Source organism: Jaculus jaculus, chromosome 12, assembly GCF_020740685.1.
Source record: "Jaculus jaculus isolate mJacJac1 chromosome 12, mJacJac1.mat.Y.cur, whole genome shotgun sequence".
NCBI classification, from domain to species: domain Eukaryota; kingdom Metazoa; phylum Chordata; class Mammalia; order Rodentia; family Dipodidae; genus Jaculus; species Jaculus jaculus.
The window spans coordinates 18,093,795-18,117,742 of NC_059113.1; the positions used below are offsets into that span (position 1 = coordinate 18,093,795).

A 23,948-nucleotide genomic window follows, 5' to 3' on the forward strand; every position below is an offset into this window, starting at 1 on the left:
ATGAGAAAGCGCATCCTGACTTTGAAAACAGTGCAAGGAAACTGACCTTGAATGCTGTTGGCCTTCACAAGGTGGGCACAGTCCATCAGCACCTCCTTTGGAATGTCCTCAATCTTCTCTCCCTGCAACACAGAAGAAATCCAATGGTCCACTCCATTGGTGCTGGTGGCCCCTAGCATACTCCAAGTACCTGCTGCCTTAGCTGCTAAGGACAGGCTTGTTACAAGCAGGGCATTCAGTTTTATTACAGAATATTGAAAAATGAAGTAGGTTTATGGTGTCCATCATGGGGATGTTTATGTAAACTAAGAGAAGGAACTACCATAAATCATTATGCTTAGTAAATTTAAATATCTATAATTATGTTGAAGATATTGGCTATAATTCAATTATATCTCAGGAATTTTTGTTCTTCTCATTCACTTCAGGGAACCATGTGAGGAAATGGTGCCTATTTTTGACATCCAGAAGGCTTCTTGGCTGGGGGGCCTACAACCTTCCCCTCAAAGAGATGACCTGGAGTTCTAGATCTCCAACATCTCATGGGCCAACCGACCTCAGCCAGAATCAGGAAAAATCTCCTGTGCTGGATTGCCACCTGCCTCAGTGAGGCAGAATTACATGAGTCTGTGAAAAAGGAACAGTGGAGAGTCTGCTACTGCTCACTGAGCTGAGTGGGAGACAAAACAGAAGGGCAGGAGACACACCTGAACTGGCAGGACAAGGCAGTGCTGGCAGCTGGGGAAATGTACTACAGTCCCTTCAGAGTCTCAGACTTTCTGTAATGGTTTTTCTGGGTAGGCAGAAGACATCTCTTCATTTATTAGCTTTTAGAGTTTTGAGCATATTTATTACTTTGAGTAATTAATTGCAGAAAAAGAATAAATAGCAGCACATGATGCTGACTGCTAATGAAAACATCATGCTATGGTTAAATTCAGTTACCTTATGTAAACGAAGGTATACATGAGCCGAAGACAGTTTGTCCACATGAAACCTACGAAGAATGAAAACCAGTTTTAGCAAGAAGTATAAGACAACCTCTCCTAGGGTACTCACATTAAAGTATCCCATTCCAAGGAAGTTCACTGGGAGCCTAGAACATGCTAGACACCGCGGGGAGCATAAAACAGCCGCCAGCACCCAGGGCTGGCCAGCAACATGGACAGCAAGACAAACACTGAGAGTTATGCAGCTGTGCGGGGACAAGTGCCAAGATGAGAAAGATTAAAAAAATGAAATGTCCTGAGAAGGGTGATTTTTCAAGTGATAAAAAGGTCTATCAGTGACCAAAGGCTTCATGGAAGACTGGAGATTTGGCTGACCCCAGACTACAGTTCAGGGCACAAAGGAAAAAAAAAAAATTGAAAAGAATTTCAAGTGAAAAGGGGATAAAGGGCTGGAGAGATGGCTTAGCGGTTAAGCGCTTGCCTGTGAAACCTAAGGACCCTGGTTCGAGGCTCGATTCCCCAGGACCCACGTTAGCCAGATGCACAAGGGGGCGCACGCGTCTGGAGTTCGTTTGCAGAGGCTGGAAGCCCTGGAGTGCCCATTCTCTCTCTCTATCTGCCTCTTCCTCTCTCTGTCTGTCACAAACAAACAAACAAACAAATAAATCCTGGAGCTCCTCCTTTTAAAAAAAGGGGGGAGGAATGAAGAAACCAGTGAAAGTCCCATGGTGCCAGCCTGGGAGATTTACAGGAGCCCAGTTCAGAGAAAAGACAAGGCTTAGGCTTGGAACATCCATCCAGGTGTCCATCAAAAGGAGTGACAAGTTCAAAGTCAAGTGAGAAAAGCAAGGTAAGCCCTGAAGTCACTTTACATAATTCTTCATTCAATGGGCCAGACTAGTAATTCCTCTGGCCTATATTCAAACAATAACATTTTTTTTACTTTTTGCCAGGTATGGTGGAGCACACCTTTAATCCCAGCACTGGGGAGGCAGAAGTAGGAGGATCACTATGAGTCAAGGTCACCCTGAGAATATATAGTAAATTCCAGGTCAGCCTGGGATAGAGTGAGACTCTACCTCCAAAAAGCACCCCCTCCTCCAAAAAAATGACTTTTCATTAGGACTTTTATAATCCATCAATTTAATGGAATCTTTTAAATTCAATGCAGCATTTCCCATGCTTACAAGTCACCACATGAAGCTTTCTGCACCCCCTCACGGGTCTAGAATTCCAGCATCACATACAGAACAAAGTAATTCATGATTGACACTTTGTGATGTTAACTTTAGTCTTTACTTTCCAGACTAACAATGTTCAGTAAAACCAAAGGAAGCTACATAGGGTGGGAATTGTCTGTAATTGATTTCAAGAAGTTGAGGCAGGAGTATCACAAGTTGGAGGCCTGCCTGGGCCACTTAATGAGATTTTGTCTCAAAAACAAACAAACAACAACAACAACAAAAACCTAAGGTGGCACCTATGTGTGTGTATATACATATATATATATTTTTTTATTTTATTTATTCATTTATTTTGGTTTTTCGAGGTAGGTTTTCACTCTAGTCCAGGCTGACCTGGAATTCACCATGTAATCTCAGGGTGGCCTCAAACTCAAGGCAATTCTCCTATCTCTGCCTCCCGAGTGCTGGGGTTAAAGTGGCTTACCATTATATATTTTGGTAGATATTTTCTTAGTATTAATGCGTATTTTAGTTGTCAAAATAGCCACAGGTTTATACTTGGTATAAGATACAGACACATATGGTTCTACAGAGGCTAAGATGATGCTGTTTCTAATGCCCTCCTTCCAAGTAGTGAAATCTCTTGCTATTTACTTTGGATAGAGAAAAGTATTGGGCATTTTGGGCAAACAATCGGCATTGACTTTTTAGGTTTTATTCTTAATCATTGCTGATGGCCAGAAATAGACGTGACATCATATTTGATTCATGCTTTTCCAAAGTGTTCATTTACTCATTTACATTCCCATGTAACATTCATCTTAATTACAACCTTTAGCTGGGCATTTTTCTGCCCATAAAACTCCACATTTTTAATGTATTTTTTGTAAATCTACGAAGTATGTGTCTCAATATCCTTTCAGAACCTTAGCGCAAACACCACACGAGGAACTAAGCTCCACTGAGGACACCTGCTGCTCCGACACCTGCCTGCTTTGAGAAGGTCCTGTAGCATGGCGACTCTCTACTACACCGCTAACAGCCAGATCGACTGCATTCTCAGTTTTGTTCAAGGTCTCTGATGTGAAATTCTACAAATAGTGGCCAGGTGTGGTGGTGCACACCTTTAATTGGAGGGCAGAGGTAGGAATCACTGTGAGTTCGAGGCCAGTCTGGAACTACAGAGTAAGTTCCAGATCAATGTGGGCTAGAGTGAGACCCTACTTCAAAAAAAAAAGCAAAAATTCCACTAACAGGAATACCTAAATAATTCAATATATAGCTAATAAATTCATATCTATGTAAACAAAGCAGCAGACTCACATGGGAGCACCCTAGCCAGTATTCGGAAACACTGAGTTTGCAAATAATAGGTCCATCACTACCTATAAAGGAATGGACAGAAGCATGAGGTTTTAAAATGCCAAAACCCTTCTTTTAAAAAGCCCCTCCCAAATTGCCCCAAGTTTAAATTATGCCATTTGACCCTCTTGTCCTTGTCATGCTCCCATCCCTGCTCAATCCCCATCTCCTTTACTCAAGGCAGAGGTTCTAGTTTCTGCCGACAGGGCCACAGCCACCTGAGGATGCAGAGACAGGGCCCCAGAGCTGAGCTGCACAGCTTCTTCCAGCAGGGATGTGAGCACAGCAAAGATGCTCCATCTCACTTGTACGCACGTAAAATCCATTTATACCCAGTGGTGCAATAGCGGCACGCCAACTGCTCTCTAACAGGCCTGCAGGCCCACTCCTTGGGAAGGAACACACTCCTGCTACTGAAACCTAGTCAAAAACCTATGGCTGAAGAGGTCAAGAGCCCTAGGGGTGTAATGCCTGCAGTTGTCTGGCTAAATGCATACATTATGCTCACCAAACAGCCCTGTAAGCACTTAAAAAAAAAAAGATTTTATTGATTTTATTCATTTGAGAGAGAGAGAGGGGAAGAAGCAGAAAGAGAGAGAACGGGTGTGCCAGGGCCTCCACTCTGTAAGCACTTTTCTTAATGTTCATACCCATATGTTAATGCTATTCTCACTTTGGGTTAGAGAAGCTCCTCTATTCAGATGGCAGTGACCACTGGGATGACTCAAAAGGCACATAGTACTGAGAAGAAGTGACAGAGGAGTGCTCAGCACTGAAATATCTCTATCATACCTTCCAAGGCTCAGGGTCCACTGCGGAAGAGGTGGCGGAAAGAATGTAAGACTAGCCAAAGCAAGAGTAAGACTGCTTACAATGCAATCCTTCAGACACAACTTGGCCTTGATAACCACAACCTCACAGTGCCTAGTGCTACCTATCTAAGACCTTCATAATTAGAAGGAAAAGAAGATGAGAGGGGATATGATGAAGAGTGGATTTGTAAAGGGGAAAGTAGGGGAGGGGAGGGAATTATCATAGTTTGTCTATAATTATAGAAGTTGTCATTAATTTTTTTAACAAAAAAAATTATTTCAAGGCTATAGAGAATGCTCAGTGGTTAATAGTGCTTGCATGCATAGCCTGAAGGTCCGGGTCCAATTTCCCAGTAACCATGTAAAATCAGATGCACAAGGTGGCATATTGGGTCTAGAGTTCATTTGCAGTGGCAAGAAACTTTGGCGCTCTCATTCTCTCTCTCACCCTCTCTCTTTCTCTCTGTTTGCAGATAAATATTTTTTAATTTACTTATTTCTAATCTCATCTAATCCTAGAGAAATTCTTTGCTGAAAGGAGCCTTAGATGGTTCACTAGGATAAGCCCAGATTTTCAAACAAAGAGGTAAAGTCCCAGAAGCTTCGTCAGAGAGAAGCAGGTTAAACCTCTGCCCTGGAATGCAGACCAACTGAGAATTGCTTCTTGGCAATCCCTGGAAGACTGCCAGGACTGACTGCATGTGAACCAGAACCAGCCTGTGGTTTGGGGCTATTCCAGCTCCCATCAGTTCTCAAATAGCTTCTGAAAGTAAAGGCTGCCATGCTGAAATACAGTCATTAACCCCCAGGCTACTGACAACTATCAAGATGGATCTCCAGGTATCTACAGACACCAACTTGGCAAATTCCAACCTTAGCAACACTAAAAACTCACACACAATTTACACTCAAACACAATACCAGGTGTGGGATTTAATTGGAGATTTCTCTTTTTTTAATTTTTATTTACTTGCAAAGTGTGTGTGTGTGTGTGTGTCTGTCTGTCTGTCTGTCTGTCTTGCCACTGCAAATGTACTCCAGTTAGGCACTGAGGAATCGAACCTGGGTAAGCAAGGACCTTTAACTGCTCAGCCATTTCTACAACCCTAAATTAGACATTTTTTTTCCTACCTACAAAATAAGTCCTTAGGTGAAGCTGGGAGTGGTGGCACACACCTTTAATCTCAGCACTTGGGAGGCAGAGATAGGAGGATCATTGTGAGTTTAAGGCCAGCCTGAAACTACATAGTGAGTTCCAGATAAGCCTGGGCTAGAGCGAGACCCTACCTCAAACAAACAAACAAAATAAAATAAAATAAATTGTGGTGGTGCATGCCTTTAATCCCAGCACTCAGGAGGCAGAAGTGGGAGGACTGCTGTGAGTTGGAGGCCAACCTGAGACTAGGTCAGCCTGGGCTAGAGCAAGACTCTACCTCTATCTCAAAAAAACAAAACAAGGGGCTGGAGAGATGGCTTAGCGGTTAAGCACTTGCCTGTGAAGCCTAAGGACCCTGGTTCGAGGCTCGATTCCCCAGGACCCACGTTAGCCAGATGCACAAGGGGGCGCAGGTGTCTGGAGTTTGTTTGCAGTGGCTGGAGGCCCTAGCACGCCCATTCTTTCTCCCTCTCTCTATCTGCCTCTTTCTCTGTCTGTCATTCTCAAATAAGTAAATAAAAAATAAAAATAAAAAACCCACCACCAACAAAACTATGTTTATAAGTTGTGATAAAAAGACTTTCGTGGTGTATCACAATATGTAACCTTTTCTATATTGGTGTTTGTGACTCAAACCTGTATGTGAAAATGTACAGCAAAGCAGAGCGAGATGACTCACACCTGTTATCCCAGCTCTTGGGAGGCTGAGGCCTCAGGATGAGTGTCACATGTTAAGGCCAAGCTAGACTACATAGTGAGTGAGCTCAAGGACAGTCTGGGCTACAGAGTGAGATCCTGTTTTAAAAATGAAAAGGATACACATAGAGCACAAAACCTGCTAATAGGTACAGACCCTCTCAGTAGAACATGGGACCTTTGGGACAGGAACAATAGAAACCATTCCAGCTGGGCTGACAGTTTGCTCCGGGGAGAGGTAAGAAAGCCATTACTGGGAGGAAGCATTCGGTAGGGACCACTTTCTAAAAGCATAGAGAACTAGTCCATTATGAAATGAATTCATTGATTGAACACATAGAAATTCTCCTGCCTCAGCTTCTCAAGTGCTGAGCTACATGCTAGGACCTATGCTCAGTACTGGGGACACAGTAGTTCACAAAAAAGATGGATCATTGTCCAAAGGCTTATAGTCTAGGGCCTCTGGAAAGGTGGCTGCACCCAACTGACAAGTGTTCAGCAGTGTGAAGTGCCCCTGAGATAAGAGAGCACTACGCAGAGTCGGCCTTGACGCCACATTTGCATTCAGAGGCTATAACACGTGCTATGACAGATTTTTGTTTTAAAGCCTTTAAAATTCCTCATGTTTCTGAATCCTCCGTGTGGAAACTGGAGAGAAGGAAAAACATGCCCACTGGAGTCACGACATCCCTTCAATTCCAGGCAGGTGGAGGCCCAAGCAGAGGTCCTTCAGGGAGCCCCTGCACATAGGTGGGGTTCTGAGCAAAGCCACAATTAGGGGCAGCTGAAGCTAGCCTCTGTCCAGCATTTCCACTGTCAAATGCTCAATGCTGTGTGCATTTCAGCTCTTCTGAAAAGTGGCCCTCTAAACTCTATCACTCTAGGGAATTAAGGGGATCTGTTCCATAACTGGAGGAAAATAGGTCTACAGAGAGTTTCACCAACAGCATGGAAAGTTGCTGTTGTGAGGACAAGGGGGAAGAAATGACCCACAGCCAGAAGAGTGGAATACCTTGTGGGGAGAAAGAAGCAATGATTAAGGAGCTAAGACCAGTGAGACCCAGAGATCCAATAGCAACCAGGAAAGGCCTGCTCAGTTCCTCACTTGAGAAATGGGCATAATATCAACACTCATCTCACAGGTTGTTGAGAAATTACATGTGTTAACACTGGATAGTATTTGGCATAAGTTGAGTATTTGAAAAATGTTCTATCACACCCAATTACATAGAACCTGTGAACCTATCATCTCCAGGGCCAACATTAATAGGGGCCATTGGGAGTTAGGGAGACAATGTGCCACTCAACAGGTAGGACTAGGATACAGAAGAGTAATTCTGAGAGACAGAGCAAGAGGTAGACGGTGAAGGTGAAAAGAAAGCAGCTGAGGGAGAGAGACAGGAGACAGCCCACACACTCCTCAAAAGGCCTGGCCATAGGTGGCTATGGGTATGACGGCACCCCTCTTTGACCCCAGCTCCTAGGAGGCAGAGGTAGGAGGATGACTGAGAGTTCAAGGCCAGCCTGGGACTACAGAGCGGGTTGCAGGTCAGCCTGGGCTAGAGTGAGACCCTACCTTGGAAGAAAAAAAAAAGGATAAAAAGGCCGGCCTGGGTCACAGTGGTGGAAAAATGAAGGGGACAGGAGGCTATGTGCCACAAACACAGACGCCATGCTCAAGTTCTAGTTCTAATCACTGGGAGCAGATAAAGGTATGGAAATCTGAGTAATGCAAAATCAAAACCATGACTTACCAAATATCTTCAGGCCAACCATACTTTATCAGATCTTCATCTACAGCAAAATAAAGAAAAACAAAAAGAAATTAAGAAAAACTATCCATAGAGATATACCAGGACTTATTAGTTGGAAAGGGGAGACATATCCTCTACTTCTTTCTTCCTTTTTTTTTTTTTTAAATCAGTATTTATTGCAGCACTATTCACAATAGCTAAGTTATAGAACCAACAACAGAAGAATGAATAAATAAAATATGGTATCTATATACAAAGGAATTATTTTAGCCATGAAGTCATTTGCAGGAAAATGGGTGCAACTAGAGATAATCAAGAATTAAACCAATCTCAGACAAATATGTCTTCTTTCATTTATTATTCCTAGATTTTATCTATCTTGTATGTACAAAATATATATGGGGCTGGGGAGATGGCTCAGAGATGAAAGGCACTCGCTTGCAAAGCTTGCTGCCCTGGGTTCAATCCCCAACACCAACATAAAGCCAGGTATGCAGAAGTGGCCCATGTGTCTGGGGTATGTTTGCAGTGGCAAGATGCCCTGGCACAGCATACCCATTCTTTCCTCTCTCCTCACAAATAAATAAAAATATATGCGTACATCATGAAACAAAACTGTCTAGGGGACTAATGGGAGGTGAGGGGATGAGAAAAGGGAGGTCAGGAGGTTGAGGGGAAATGCACTCAACATAAAATATATACATGTACAAAAAGTTATTTTAAAAAAGGTGGGGGGGCTGGCGGGGAGGCGAAGGCTCAGCAGTTAAAGGCATGTGTGTGCAGAGCTGCCAGCACAGGCTTACATCCTCAGCCACCCACGTAAGCCAGATGCAAAAGAGGGCACAAGTGTCTGGTTGTCTGCTCACAGTGGCAAGAGACCGTGGCACATCCATACATGTGCACACATACACATGCACACACGTGCACCACACATGTACAAATACATAAAGGTTTTTTAAAGCAAAGCAAACAAGGCAATTACTACCATGTTCCAACATAATAGAACAGAGTAAAAATTACAGAGAAAAACTAATTGATTTATAAAGAAGCAGTCAGGCCCTACCAGGAAGAAGGAACTATATTTTAGTACCGAGAAATAACCCTTGGTGCTGGGATTTGATACGCAATGTAAACAAAGCCCATCTTCCTTCTTTTTACCTAATCTTCTGTCACAAAGACGTCCCAACATCAATGCATGAGACCAGCTTGATGGCTCAAGCCTGTAATCCCAGCACTGCAAAGGCTGAGGTCTGAGACCAGCCTAGGTTACAGGGTGAGTGACCCCCCCACCTTCAAAACAGAAACAGACAATTCAATAGATGTCCAAACAATTAGGAGATTTAAATCACTCTAAAGATAAGATTTGTGTTTATACTAGTAACTGGCTTTTTGTCTCTCTAGAGAAATATCGTACTAACAAACAAATGAGAACATGGGTGTATTTAGCAAAAAAATAAAAATGAAACCATTCTAAGCATCTCTGACTTTGCCTTGGGGGTGGGAAGGGCATGGTGAGCAGACATTGAGCCGTGTCTCCGAGTGTTTGCTGCCCTCCAGAGCTAATGAAAACTGTACTGGATTCGAGAGCACTGACAGGAGTTTGACCTATTTTGATGTCCATAACTGGGGATTGTGACTAGAAAAGAGAAGACATCAGGTTAGAGTTGGGAAAGCACTTCTGAAAGTCACCGAGGCCCTCTGGGTTACTTTCTTGAGAAGTTCTGCTGGGCTCAACAAACGTGCTGCTGGCGTGCAGGCCACACAGTTCTGAGACCTCCTCAATACTGCCTGGCTATGGGGCAGGGGTGCCAGCAGAAGCCAGTTGCTTCCTCTGCCAGGGTCAGGGAGGTCAGGCCCTATCACCGTGGGAGAAGGTTCCCCGCCCAGGGCAGAACTAGGTAGAAGCCTAGTAATGGCTGTGTAACTAAAGAGCCTGTCATAAATGAAGGGCGGGGACAGCGGTTGCCAAGGCTCTGGGGCTCTCTCTTTCAGCAAGAGGCAGCGCGTCCCTATTTATGCCATGTTCCTAGTACTTGTCATGTTTCGACGACACTACCATAGTCCAGGGTTTCTCCTCGGCGGGCACCTCTTGTGGCTGTTGGCCCAGGCCACTTCAACTCTGGAGCTGGCTGGAAAGCCAGTAGGGTTAACTCTAAAGCCCTGGGAACTGACCCAGCTCTGGTCAGATCTCCCACCCAAATCTTCTCATGGGCCGGCACTATCATCAGACCCTGAGGATTTTGATTCCTGGAACCCTCTGCTCCTTTCCAGATGAACACCCTGCCACACTGGGCTCACAGCAGGGACCTGCCACTTGAGCCAGATCAGTTCTTGGTTCCTCATCAGGATCTGCACAACAAGGTGACTCACCCTGGGGGATTCCCAGAAATCATTTTGAGGCTAAATGATATTAAAAATCAGGCCTCCAATTTGCCTCTTCAGTTTGAAAATATTAATCTTCAGGGAATCAAAAGTAAGATCCAGACTTCTGGTCATGATCAGGCAATAGATCACCAGGCATTTGGAATGCATGTTCCACCTCTAAAGAGTCCTAGTTCAAAAGCAACAGTTTGATTCACCCCTGAACTTGAAGAAAGATCTAGCTCAGCATGGGAGGGGGTGCCAAGGCTGTGGCTGGATCACCAAAACAATTTGTAAAAGCTCATCTGAAGACGCATGCGTGGCAGGGTGGTGATGATCAGAGTGTGAATTCGAACAGCCTGCCTCTGTGATCCCAGAACTCAGGTGAGCCTTCAGAGCCCCCTGAGCGAGTCCAACCTTCTTAGGTCCAGCTGGAGACCTGGACTCGAACCCAACCACCTCCTGAGTTGGTTCAGACACTGCCACCTCAGCAAGACGCCCCAGGCAGGCTCCCACAGCTCCTTGATGAGGCTGAATCTCCAATGCAGCAGAAGGCTGCAGCTCAGCATACACTTGCTTCTGAGAGCTTGCACAACCTGCACTTCCGGAGGTACGCGGGCCATCTCCAAGTAGGTGGGGGGCTCAGCACTCCAGCTGACCCCTGCGCAGGGAAACACGCGGATTTGAGATGACTGTAACCCCAGAGACAGGTAAGGAGGCTCAGCCTTCTCCCAGCCAGCAGCAGGCCCCAGTTCCATCCTCAGAGAGTCCTGAGGAGGTAGAGCCTCCACCACGCCAATAAGAGCTCCCATCTCAGCCTTCAGAGCCCCCTGGCACCCTTGAAAGTTCTGGAAGCCAGCTGGGAGCTCCAGGTCTGCCTGAGGAACCCTCTCAAGAAGTCAGGCCTCTATTGAAAGAGGATTCAGCTCTAGATTTGGAAAATGTAGTTGAAACTTTACCAACAACAGTTCAAACTCCCAGCCAGGATCAATATAATTTTCCCAACATTTATAGCTAAGCCTGCCGACTTGGAAATTACCATAACATCAGAGCCTACGAAGGAGACTGACTCTTCCCTGGTCCAGCAGGAGCCCCCTGCTCTGCGTCCAGGTCCTCCCCTGGAAGGTGAACCTTCTCTCAGCCAGAAGCAGGAGTCGGATCAGCCTTCTGAGTCAACTTGAGAGGTTGAACCTTCTGGAAGCCACCTGGAGTCCCCAGATCAGTCACCAGAGGATGCTGAGGAGGGAGACTCAGATTCTGAAAGGCAGCTGGAAGCTGCAGCTCTGCCTGCAGGCAAGCCCCCAGTTGAACCAGAGGCTCCAGTTTAAACTCCAGAATCCCCTGTGGAGAGTCAACATGACTACCACCAATATAATTTGCCCAATGCTACAGTTAGGCCTGTGGATGTGGCTCTTACCATAACATCAGAAACTACCACTGAGGGCAAATCTTTTTCCAGCCCAATAGGAGACCCCAGCTGAGCCTCCAAAGGAACCTAAGGAACTAGAACCTTCTCCAGCCCAGGAGGAGCCTATCTCCCTGCCTGCAGAGAATGGTTTTGAACTTCCACCAAACCACCAAGTGCTTTCAGATGAGTATTCGCTATCCTCCCAGGGAACAGTGTTCTTTCTTCTGACAGCATGGAATTTTCTCTTCAAGATCTGGAAGCAACGTTCAGAGGTCAACATTCAGAGTTGCCTCACAGCACAGTTAAACATGCGGATGTGGAGATTACCATAACCCCAGAGCCCACTATGGAGGCTGGAGTTCCAGGTCAGCAGGAGGACCTTGCTCAGCCTGTAGTTCCCACCAGGCAAGCTGGATTCTCTCCAGTCCAGCATGACTTCTCTTCTCAGCCTCCAGACTTTCCTATAGCTGAATATTCTCCAGTCCAGCAAGACTGCATATTACTACCAAGTGAGCCCCCTAAAGGGGTAGATCCTTCAGCTCAGGAGATCCAAAGTATGCCTCTGGGTTCTACTGTGGAAGCGCAGCCTTCCACATCTCAGTCTGTAGAAGCCCCTGAGAATCTGGAGCCATCTCCATTGTCACAGCCCAGCCCAGACTTCACAGCCATCTCTGAGGTGGAACCTGCTCCAACCCAGCTGCTAGTCCTGCCTGAGCTCCTAGAGCCACCTCCAACACACTAAGGCATGACGGTTCCAACACTGGGTCAGGATCAGGCTCTCTCTACCATCAGCCAGTGTCACATCTCAGCCTTTGGACCTCAAACTCACCCTAAGTTCAGAGCCTACTCAAGAGGCTCAACATTCTACAGCCCTAACAAATACAACTTCCACTCCAGTGCACCCTGTGGCAACACCTCCAGACCAGGGGCAGGATCAATACCCAAATCTGCTTAAAGTTACTCTTTGACCTTTAGATCTGGAACTTTCCGTAACTGAGGGATCCAATATTTCTCCAACCCTAGAGGAGACCCTCACTGAGCCTCCACAGCCACATACGAAGATTATAGCCCAAGCACCAGCATTGAATGAGTTTGCACATGCAATGTCAGGGCAGGATCAGACTCAAGCTTCCAGTGTCCTCCACAGTCCCAACCTCTGGGAAAGACACTTGGTGTAACTCCGGAATCCCAGATAGAGGCAGAATGGCAGCCCTGACCACAGCTATAGCTCCTCCTCGAAAGAACCCTGAGGTGGTGTCTCCAGACCAGACTCACGCAAACACAAATGATATCATAATTCAGATGTTATGTGTGGAACATTCCAAAACTCCACAGGCTGCTACTGTGGTTCAACAGTCTCCATCTATGAAGAAAGCTCCAGATCAGCCTCCAGAGCCACCTAAAGAAACTGTAGTTCAATCGCCAGTTCTAGCATCAAGTCAGGGTCAAACTCAGAGCCCAGTGTCACCAACCCCACAGGCTGCACGATCTGAGGCCCCAAAGACTTACAGCTCCTCCTCCAAAGCCCTCCGAGGTGACGTCCACAGAGCAGGGTCAGACTCAAAGTCCAAACCCAGGTGAGGTCACTGATCCTCCTTTGGACATGGGAACTATGACTGAGTATTCTAGACGTTCCCAAAGTGAATTTACTGCGTCAAAGCATCAAACTGTGACCACAGGCACCAACATATGTGAGCTCTATACATGCCAAAATGTGACACTGCTGAGTGTTGGTCTCAGCCCTGAGCAGAAGCTCCACCAAGTGCCTGTGCGGGGGCCCAACAGCTGCAATGGCACCTTCGTCATCTTGTGAGAACCGCCTTTCCTTCCTTGTGCTCCGCCTTCCGCCTGGCCTTGGTTTTAGGCAGGCGCCGCCACACCAGATCTAGGATCTCATTAGCAGCCATGTCCATAGTGACTTAGAGAGGAACACAAGTAGAAAACTCCAGCACAACCTAGGATGAAGTGAGAAGGGGTTGAGTCTGCTGATGGGAGCGGAAAGAAATCCCTAGGATCTCTGCAGAGGAAGGGACGGGTGCAGAGCCAAAAAGAGAAAAAAGGAATAGGAGTCCACGGGTCCCACAGTGGATGAAGATGGGCGTGGCGGTGGAGTCCCAGTGGAAACACCAGCCAGGTGGGACAGGCAGCTTGAGGGAGAGTTCGGCTTTTGGCATTTTCTTTGGTGAGCTCAAAGCATCCAGAAGGCTCTGGTTGGGTGGAGATATCCGCTAGGCAGAGGAGTGGGCTTATCTGTTCATGTCCACACAGATGTGTATTAACTTGAACAGCAACGTCTTCCATGAGCAAAATTTTCACTGATTTCTCCATTAATCAGTCCATTAAATTATCTTCTTCCTGGACAAGTCACTCTAAATAGCAGTGAGTAAGACTTTACCATGTGGCTGTTACTAAGTTCAAATTCATTTCTGGGCACTGCAAGGCATGGGAAACTTCCTGGTTTGGTTTGACTGAGGTCAGGATTCAAAGACTTTTTACCTGTAGGAATCTTGCCTTGTTGAACAACTTATATCCTTCCTTTTTTTAGTGGCAAACTTTCACAAGCAGGACTTCCAGTAACAAAATTGTGTTCATTTTCTGAGTTTTGTGATGGTTTATAGTTTTTGTGGAAGAAACCAGTAAATGTAAGATGCAAATGAGCTGACAAAGCGATGAGATTCTTGCTCTCCTCATTTTCTCTACTTTTGATATTATCAACTTTAATGCTTTCCTTTTGATGTTTGTTCTGCAGTTTCGATGAAATGAGTAAGCAAGAGTTCTGTGCAAAAATATCGGTGCTATGAGATTTCGCGTTGGAAAAACTCTATAGATCTGTGTTGGTTTCTCAAAGGCCTGCAGGAAGGGCTCCTGCTCAGTCTGCACGTGCTCCCTTTTGGCTTCTTCACTGGTCACACGGTGGCCCCGCCGCCGCTGAAGAGGAGGCCGAGTAACTGCTGCCCGCAGCCGTTGCTGTGGCCCCCCGAGCCCCCGAAACCGCCACGGCCTCCGACCCCGCGCGGGCACGAGCCGCCCCTCCCCCACCGCCGCGCGTTCCTGCTCCTCGCTCCCCTCCTCTCCCCTCCCCTCCCCGCCAAGCCAAACCAAGCCGCGGGTGCCCCCCAAGTGAGCGCCCCCCACACCAAGGGGGAAGGAGGAGAGGGGAGAGGAGTGAAAGGAGTGAACTTCTCCCCTTTAGCAGAGAAAAGGGTGAGGGAAACATTGAGCTTGAAAATACAGAAAAATAACTTTTACAAGTGGATGATATATGCTGTATCATTTTAACACATCTAATCCAAAGCTCAAAGATATTTCTACTCAGTTAATAAAGCTAACACTGGAAAAAATCACAGCAGCTGAGAAGTTAGCTGAAAACTCCAGGGAACTGACTCATTTATAGTACTTAAATGTTAAAGCAGTCTTGCAAAAACTTTATAACGATTTTTGGGCTGAAGGGATGGCTTAATGGTTAAGGTGCTTGCCTGCAAAGCCAAAGGACCCAGGTTTGATTCCCCAGGACCCACGTAAACCAGATGCATAAGGTGGCACATGCATCTGGAGTTCATTTGCAGCAGTTGGAGGACCTGGAGCGCCATTCTCTCCCCCAACCTCCACTGCCTCTTTCTAATAAGTAAAAATAAAAAATGACTTTTAACACTATATATGTGGTAGATAAAATAAAAATTTCAAAACTTCTTTGGAAACAATGATGACAGGAAGGTTATATCAGGATTAAGTATTTAAGTATTAAACACCAATTTAAGAACTGTAAGGTAAAAAGATTCATTCATATGTGATTATTTAAAATATACCCAAGGAAATACAGTATACATAACTTGAAAGAAAAGCATATACAGTGAGGTGTGGTGGCGTACGCCTTTAATCCCAGCATTTGGAAGGCAGGGGTAGGATGATGGCTAGGAGTTGGAGGACACCCTGAGACTACAGAGTAAGTTCCAGGACAGACTGGGATAGAGTGAGACCCTCCCTTGGGGGGGGGGGAAGTATATAGAAATTTTGGGTGAAGGCATTTTTGGCAACTGCAGACACCAAGAATTTTCTGGAGGACTTTCCGCTACTTTAAATAAACAGCTGATCAAATACTCAACAGGAACAAGTACACCCACAAAAGGAGGAACTGGGGAGATAGCTCAGGGGTTAAAGCACTTTCTTGCACTCTGTTGGCCCAGGTCTGTCCCAGGTTCAAATCCCCAGTACCCAAATCAAGCAGATATGCATACACACACACACACACACGTTAAAAAAAAAAAAGCAGGAGCACTGGAGATGGCTTAGCTTGCCTACAAAGCCTAAAGATCCATGTTTGACTCCAGAGCCAACATAAGGCAGGTGCACAAGGTGATGCAAGTGTGCAGGGTTGCACATGTGTACAAGGTAGCACATGCATCTGGAGTTCGATTACAGTGGCTGGAGTCCCTGGCTCTCTCTCTCTCTCTCTCTCTTGCTTTAAAAAAAAAAAAAGCTGGGGCTGGAGGGATGGCTTAGCAGTTAAGGCATTTGCCTGCAAAGCCAAAGGACCCAGGTTTGATTCCCTAGGACCCATGTTACCCAGACGCACAAGGGGGTGCATGCGTCTGGAGAGGCCCTGGGGTACCCATTCTCTCTCTCTCTCTCTCTCTCTCTCTCTCTCTCTCCCTCTCCCTCTCCCTCTCCCTCTCCCTCTCCCCCCTCTCTCCCTTCCTCCCTCCCTCCCTCTCTGCCAAATAAGTAAAACAATAAAAAAAAAATTTTAAGCCAGTCTGTTGAACTTGCCTCAAAAAAATAATTTTAAAAAACAAAACAGCTTTAATCCCAGCACTAGGGAGGCAGAGGTAGGAGGTTCACCACGAGTTTGAGGACACCCTGAGACTGCATAGTGAATTCCAGGTCAGCCTGGGCCAGAGTGAGACCCTACCTCCAGGGGGGGGGGGCGGGGGGGGGGGAACAGGATACCATTTTTCCGTGTGCTACACATAGCTCCCTGATGCCACCTGGTGGTCATGAAAAGTAAATCCACTTAAAATTCCATTTAAGTTTCTATCCAGTATTTGTGTGATGTTGCCACAATTAGAAATACATGGGGTATACCATGAGTACTCCCAACTGGAGGCTTTAAAATGTTGCAGGCTTTCCTACAAGGCCAACAGGAAAAGACATACCTTCACATAACTCCAAAGGTTCCTGAGGAGAAAATGGTTCTATACATACACAACGAGCGCCACTCCAAAAGGATCAAGACACCGACCACCCAGGCTCACGCTGCAAACAGGAAGCCTACATCTGAGTTTTGTTTCCTACCACAGACATGTCAAGGATACCACCATCTACTTTACCCTGTTCCATGAACACTTCCCAGCTTGGTGCCCCAATCACATTCTCCTCTCAGACCCTCTACGTCTACAGCATATGCTAGCAATGGTTTCATCTTGTGCATGTTTTTAAGTAGGTTTTATTTTTTCAGAGCAGTTTTAGGTCCACAACAAAACTGACAAACACTTCTTGGGTGAGTCCACCTGAACACCATGACAGCTGGACCCCAAGCCTTCCTGTTTCGATATGTCCACACAGGTAAGTCCTCAGTGGAGAGTAAAGTAACACTGGCGAAGGAGACATGGAGGAATGTCACTAGCACAGCTATGAGGTCAGAACCGCCGTCAGCCCACCTGCGTGAACCCGAAACAGGGCGGGCCTTCACTGTAAGAGTCACATATAGCCGCTTGCCTGTGGGTGCTTCCAAGTTACTGAACCCTCGCTCCACCCTGACACAGAAGAAAAACAGGCAGGCAGCCGGCTTGCATTCCTATCTCCTACAGACCACTGTGACTCTTGTTGCTGTGGTTCACTGTTAAGCACAGCGTGAGGAGAGGGTGTCCCTTCCTCCACAATCGCGGGAGGATGCTGGGGAGTGACAAATATTACCGTCACAATTTATGCATTACTAGAAGATCTGAAGCTGGAGTATTAAGATTTGAACACTTTTCCACCATAGGATCACACCTGAAGTGAGTGCTATAAAAAAATGCTACAAAAAGTTGCTTCAAATGTCTGAGTTGTTTTATTTATATATTTATTTATTGTTTCTCTCTTCATGAGGCTATAATAGTCATGCTTATACCAATTCTACTTCATGGTAACCAGTCGGAGTCTTATTTCATTACTGAAAATGTTTCATATTAAAGAATGATACCTGTTTCTTTTACTGAGGATAAACTATCAAGTGCAAACCACTGTCAATGTCTAACTACACCTGTAGCAGACAGCGATGGCTTCCGGAAGAGAAACAGAGTAGCGCCAGAAGAGTAGATAGGTTCCAGAAAGAGAAAGGGGGCTGGGAGCATGGCTCAGAGGTTAAAGGCACTTACATGCAAAGCCTGCTGGCCCACATTTGATTCCTCAGTATCCATGTAAAGCCAGAGGCACAAAGTGAATCACTCATTCTCTCTCTCATCCTCTCTGCTCACAAATAAATAAATAAACAAACATACACACACACACACACACACACACACACACACACATTGGTTTTTCAAGGTAGGGTTTTACTCTAGTCCAGACTGACCTGGAATTCACTCTGTATTCTCAGAGTGAACTCAAACTCACTGTGATCCTCCTACCTCTGGAGATTAAGTGCTGGGATTAAAGGTGTGCGCCACCACACCTGGCTTAAATAAAATTATTTTATAAAGAGAAAGGGGATGGGGGCTGGAGAGATGGCCCAGTAGTTCAAGGTGCTTATAAAACCTAATGGCCCACATTCGATTCCCCAGTACCATATAAAATATAAAGTATCCATATGTCTGGAGTTTGTTTGCAGTGGCAGGAAGCCCTAGTGTGTCCATTCTCTTTCTCTGCTTGAAAATAATAAAAATATCCTTAAAAATTAAAAAAAAAAAAAAAGATGGGCGTAGTGGTACATGCCTTTAATTCCAGGACTGGGGAGATTAAAGTAAGAGGATCAGTGTGAATTCAAGGCCAGCCTGAGACTACACAACTACATAGTGAATTACAGGTTAGGCTGGGCTAGAACAAGACCTTACCCTGAAAAAAACAAAAAACAAACCAAAAAAAGAGCTAGGCATGGTGGCACACGTCTTTAATCCCAGCACTTGGAGGCAGAGGTAGGAAGATCGCCATTGACTTTGAGGCCACTCTGAGACCCCATAGTGAATTCCAGGTCAACCTGGGCTAGAGTAACACCCTACCCCAAAAAAACCAAAAACAAGAAAAAAAAAAGTTTAAAGACAGATAACTGTGTAAGCTGCCCACCCTTAAACTACTAAGTGGAGGCATGCAGCCCTGGAGGGCCGTGTTCCCACAGGGGCAGGAAGGGGATCTGGGGTTCAGGAAGCTCCAGGGGGACTACCTGCCCACATGGGACAAGCACTCTACACAGGCCCCTTTCTTTCACCTGTACAACTCCCAAATGCCTCTTTTTACATCTGAAAAAAAAAAAATCTAAGGTTTAAAAAGGCAAATAACTATGGCTGGTTTGCTAATGAACTGAGACTGTCCTTAGTTCAAAGCTGGCTTTCCCAGAAGAGCAGCTGGGCTCTGCAAGCTCTGGGAACAACGCTGCCACGTTCTCCAAGCATCTTCTGACTTGACACTCTGAGGACCAGCGCTGCACAAACTCAGGCTCTCGCGTTAAAGAAGGTCAACTTGAGTCTGGGTGTTAGGCTCACACTTGTAATCCCAGAACTCCAGAGGCTGAAGCAGGGCTGCTGTGAGCTTGTGCCCAGCCTGGGCTACATGAAACTCTGTCTCAAAGCACCAGGTTTAAAACATGCACATGTACCTAACTCATGGAAGTGGATGAAAACTCACACCCTGTGCAACCTAAAGAAAGCTGATCTTACAGAAGTAGAGGTTACTAGAGGCCGGGAAGTCACAGGAGAGGCTGGTCAACTGGTAAAATATAAGTTAGACAGGAGGAGTAAGCTCTGGTATTCTACTGCACATCAGGATGGATACAGTTAATACTGTGCACTTCAGAGTAGCCAGAAGATGTGATTTTTCCATGATCCCACTGCAAAGGAAGGATAAGTATTTGAGGTGATGGACATGCTATGAATCGCAGTTTGAGCACTGTACCGTGTATATGCATAGCAAAGCAACACTGTACCCCCCAGAATATGGGCAACTGTCCAGTGAATTTTTTAAATTAATCACCATTTTTAATAGAAAATTTTAAAAAATTAAGAATAAGAGTACACATCCAACAAAAGGAGCATAATACTTACCTGCTTGAAATTTCAAAATCAAATGCTTTTGTACACTTACTTTCATATTTATCCTTTCCCATGTAAATAGTGTAAGTAGATGAATTAACTAAGACAAAACAAAAATGAAAAGGTAATTAGTTAACTTCACACACACACACAAATGGCTTAATAGGAAAAACAAGTGACAAATACTTAGATTAAGGGTTGCAAATCATGGTCCACAGGCCTGATTTTTACCATTTTAAACCACAACAGAGACTACGCCTTCAAGACTGTATGTTTCAACAAACCAAGCATACTTAATAGTTGGCCCCAGAAGAAGTTGTCTATAGGGCTGGAGAGACGGCTCAGCAGTTAAGGCACTTGCCTGCAAAGCCTAATGTCCCAGGTTTAATTTCCTAGTACCCATGTAAAGCCAGATGCACAAAGTGGCGCAAGTGTCTGAAATTTATTTGTAGTGGCAGGAGGCCCTGGTGCACCCATTCTCTTTTATCTGCCTCTTTCTCTCTCAACAAATAAAAATATTTAAGAAAAAGAAATTGTCAATCAATCCTTACTTATTCAATGGCTGCTTTCTTACTTTCTTAGGGACACCATTCAATGGCAATTTCCATTTCAGTCCTGTAATTTGCTTTCTTCAATAGTACCAAAACAAAACCCCCAAATGATAGCAGTAAAAAGATCCACTGTATAAACTTAAAAAAACAGATTCCTGCCGGGTGTGATGGTGCACACCTTTAATCCTAGCACTCAGGAGGCAGAAGTAGGAGGACTGCTGTGAGTTTGGGGCCACCCTGAAACTAAATCCAGGTCAGCCTGGGCTAGAGACCCTACCCTGAAACCCTCCCCCACCTCACCCCACCCCCAACAAAACACAGGTTCCTGGGCTGGAGAGATGGCTCAGTGGTAAAGGTACTTGCCTACAAAGCCTAAAAAGCCCTGGACTAGATTCCATTGCCCACGCAAAGTGAGATACATAGAATGGCATATTCATTTGGAGTTCACTTGCAGCTAATGGAGGCCTGGTGAGCCCATTTTCCTTGTCTTTCTTTGCTTACAAATAAATAATTTTTTTAAAGTTCCTGGAATGGAAAGATGGTTCAGCAGTTAAAGGCTCTAGCTTGCAAAGCCTGCTGGCAGGGTTCAATCTCCTAGCACTGTTTGCAGCAGGAAGACCGCAGTGTACACACACACACACACACACACACACACACAGAGGGGGGGGGGCTAATTTTTAAAACAGACTGGAGATGGCTCAGCAGCTAAAGGCACTTGCTTGAAGATCTGGGTTCGACTCCCCAGCGCCTATGTAAAGCCAGCTGTACAAAGTGGTGCATGAATATGGAGTTTGTTTGCAGTAGTGGGAGGCCCTGGTGCGCCCATACTTACTCTTTCTGCCTCTATCTCTCTCTCACACTCAAATAAATACATAAATATTAGGGGAGGGGATAAAAACAGGTTGGTATACTTGGCTAACTTATTATGCATAACTTCACCTAGTTAATATTAGATATATTTCACTGTGTTATACTAATAGGATACCTATTTTATTCAGGGAAACCACAACTCTCATACTTTTTCAGAAACAGTGATTCTCAGCCAGGCATAGTAGTGCATGCCTCTTTAACCCCAGTACTCGGAGGCTGAGGTAGGAGGAGTGCTGTGAGTATGAGGCCATCCTACGACTACAGAATGAATTCCAGGTTAGCCCGGGCTAGAGTGAGACCCTACCTAGAAAAACCAAAACCAAAAACAACAACAAAAACAGTGATTCTCTCCAGGTGTGGTGGTACACACCTTTAATCCCAGCACTTGCAAGGCTTATGTAAGAGGATCACCATAAATTGGAGTCCAGCCTGGGCTACAGAGTGAGTTCCAGGTCAGCCTGGGCTAGTGAGACCCTGCTTAAAAACCAACCCCCCCCCAAAAAACTCAGTGATTCTAATTTATATGCCAATCATCCAAATATGCCACACCCAGCTCTACCTATGTGTTTTTTAAAAAAATATTATTTATTTGTAAGCAAAGAGAAAGAGATGGAGAATGAGAAGACCAGGACCTCTTACCACTGTAAACAAACTCCAGATTCACGTGCTACTTTGTGCATCTGGCTCTACATGGGTACTGGGATTTGAACCTGGGCCATCAGGCTTTGCAAGCAAGTGCTTTCTTTTTTAAATTTTTTCGAGGTAGGGTCTCACTCTAGCTCAGGCTGACCTGGAATTCACTCTGTAGTTTCATACTGGTCTTGAACTCATAGTGTACCACCTACTTCTACCTCCCGAGGACTGGTATTAAAGATGTGCACTACCATGCCTGGCTCCAGAATGTGTTTTTTTTGTTGTTGTTGTTTTGTTTTCCAGCATGTGTTTTTAAGCTGGATACAGTGGCTCATGCCTATAATCACAGCACTCAGGAGGCAGAGGTAGAAAGATCACCATGAGTTCGAGGCCACCCTGAGACTACATGGTGAGTTGCAGGTCAACCTGGACTAGAGTGAAACCCTACCTCAAAATACCAAAAAATAAAGAAATAAACAGAGAGGGGGGGGGGGGGGAGGGAGGGAGGGAGGGAGGGAGGGAGGGAGGGAGGGAGGGGAGTGTTTGTGAGTTTTAGGGGCTGGAGAGATGTTTCAGTGGATAAGAGAACTTCCTGTGCAAGCATGAGGTTCTGAATTCAATCCCTAGCACTCAAGTAAAAAGTTGGGCATAGCTGAATGCCTGATAACGCCAGCACTGCGCGTGCGTGCGCACACACACACACACACACACACACACACACACACACCAAAAAAGGATTTGATTTTACAAGCCTTCCAGATGATTTTAATGTGAAGTCAGGACTAAGAACTTGAAACTATCACTTGGTGCTAGGTTGTCAAACTAGCATACCAAAATTCCCTGACTCCAGCTGGATCTGAATATGGGAATGGGTCTTCAGTCTACAAAGCATGATGCCTGGTAGATGGGATCAGAGTTGGCTGGATACTCTGTTACTGAACAGACCCACGTATGGCAATGCATGGTGGCAAGGGTCTGTAACCCTAGCACTACAGAGGTAGAGGAAGGTCAGGAGTTCAAGGTCATCCTCTGCTCCATATCACTGTCTCAAAAATATCAAAACCAGGCTGGAGAGCTGGCATAGTGGTTAAGGCGCTTGCTGTGAAGCCTAAGGACCCACGTTTGATTCTCCAGATCCCACGTAAACCAGATGCACATGGTGGCACATGCATCTGGAGCTTGTTTGCAGTGGATGGAAGCCCTGGTATGCCCATGCTCTCTCCCCCTCTCTAATAAATAATATTTTTAATAAATAAATTTTTAAAAGATGCTTGTTTATTTAAAAAAATATATATCAAAACCAAAATCAAAGAAAAATGATGTCAAAAGACCAGGGAACAAGACTCATCTAAACTTTTTTCCCCCACGTATTTGTGAAGAAAAAGTGTGAGAATGGGTACACCAGATTCTTTTGCCACTGCAAGTGAACTCTAGATGTTAAGAGCCACGTTGTGTATTTGGCTCTGCATGGGTATTGGTGAATTAAACCCAGGCCACCAAGCTTTGCAAGTAAGTGCCTTTAAGCACTGAGCTATCTTCCCAGCTCATATAATTTTTAAAAATTTTTTTATTTATTATTATTTATTTGAGAGTGACAGACAGAGAAAGAGGCAGATAGAGAGAGAATGGGTGCACCAGGGCCTCCAGCCACTGCAAACAAACTCCACACATGTGCGCCCCCTTGTGCATCTGGCTAACGTGGGTCTTGGGGAATTGAGCCTCAAACTGGGGTCCTTAGGCTTCACAGGCAAGCACATAAATGCTAAGCCATCTCTCCAGCCCTCATATAAATTCTTAAAGTAGAGACTACCTATTCATTTAGTAATGGAAAACTGGAGCTGGGTGTGGTGGCACATGTCTTTAATCCCAGCACTTGGGAGGCAAAGGTAGGAGAGTTGCTGTGAGTTCGAGGCCACCCTGAGACTCCATAGTGAATTCCAGGTCAGCCTGGGCTAGAGCAAGACCTTACCTCCTAAAAACAAATAAACA

General features: G+C 45.4%; 1 protein-coding gene across 2 annotated transcripts in view; it reads right to left on the minus strand.

The window, feature by feature from the left end:
- Positions 1-23,948, minus strand: part of Ccdc25 (coiled-coil domain containing 25) — a 47,182-nt gene that overhangs the window by 21,567 nt on the left and 1,667 nt on the right. The window contains exons 2-5 of one of the 2 annotated variants that reach the window (XM_004665842.2): positions 19,958-20,005; positions 7,915-7,954; positions 946-997; positions 47-122 (exon numbers count right to left, since the gene is read on the minus strand). In XM_004665842.2, the coding sequence (XP_004665899.1) occupies positions 47-122; positions 946-997; positions 7,915-7,954; positions 19,958-20,005 (216 nt within the window). The remainder of the gene's footprint in view (positions 1-46; positions 123-945; positions 998-7,914; positions 7,955-19,957; positions 20,006-23,948) is intronic. The other variant, XM_045131904.1, reaches the window with a different exon arrangement.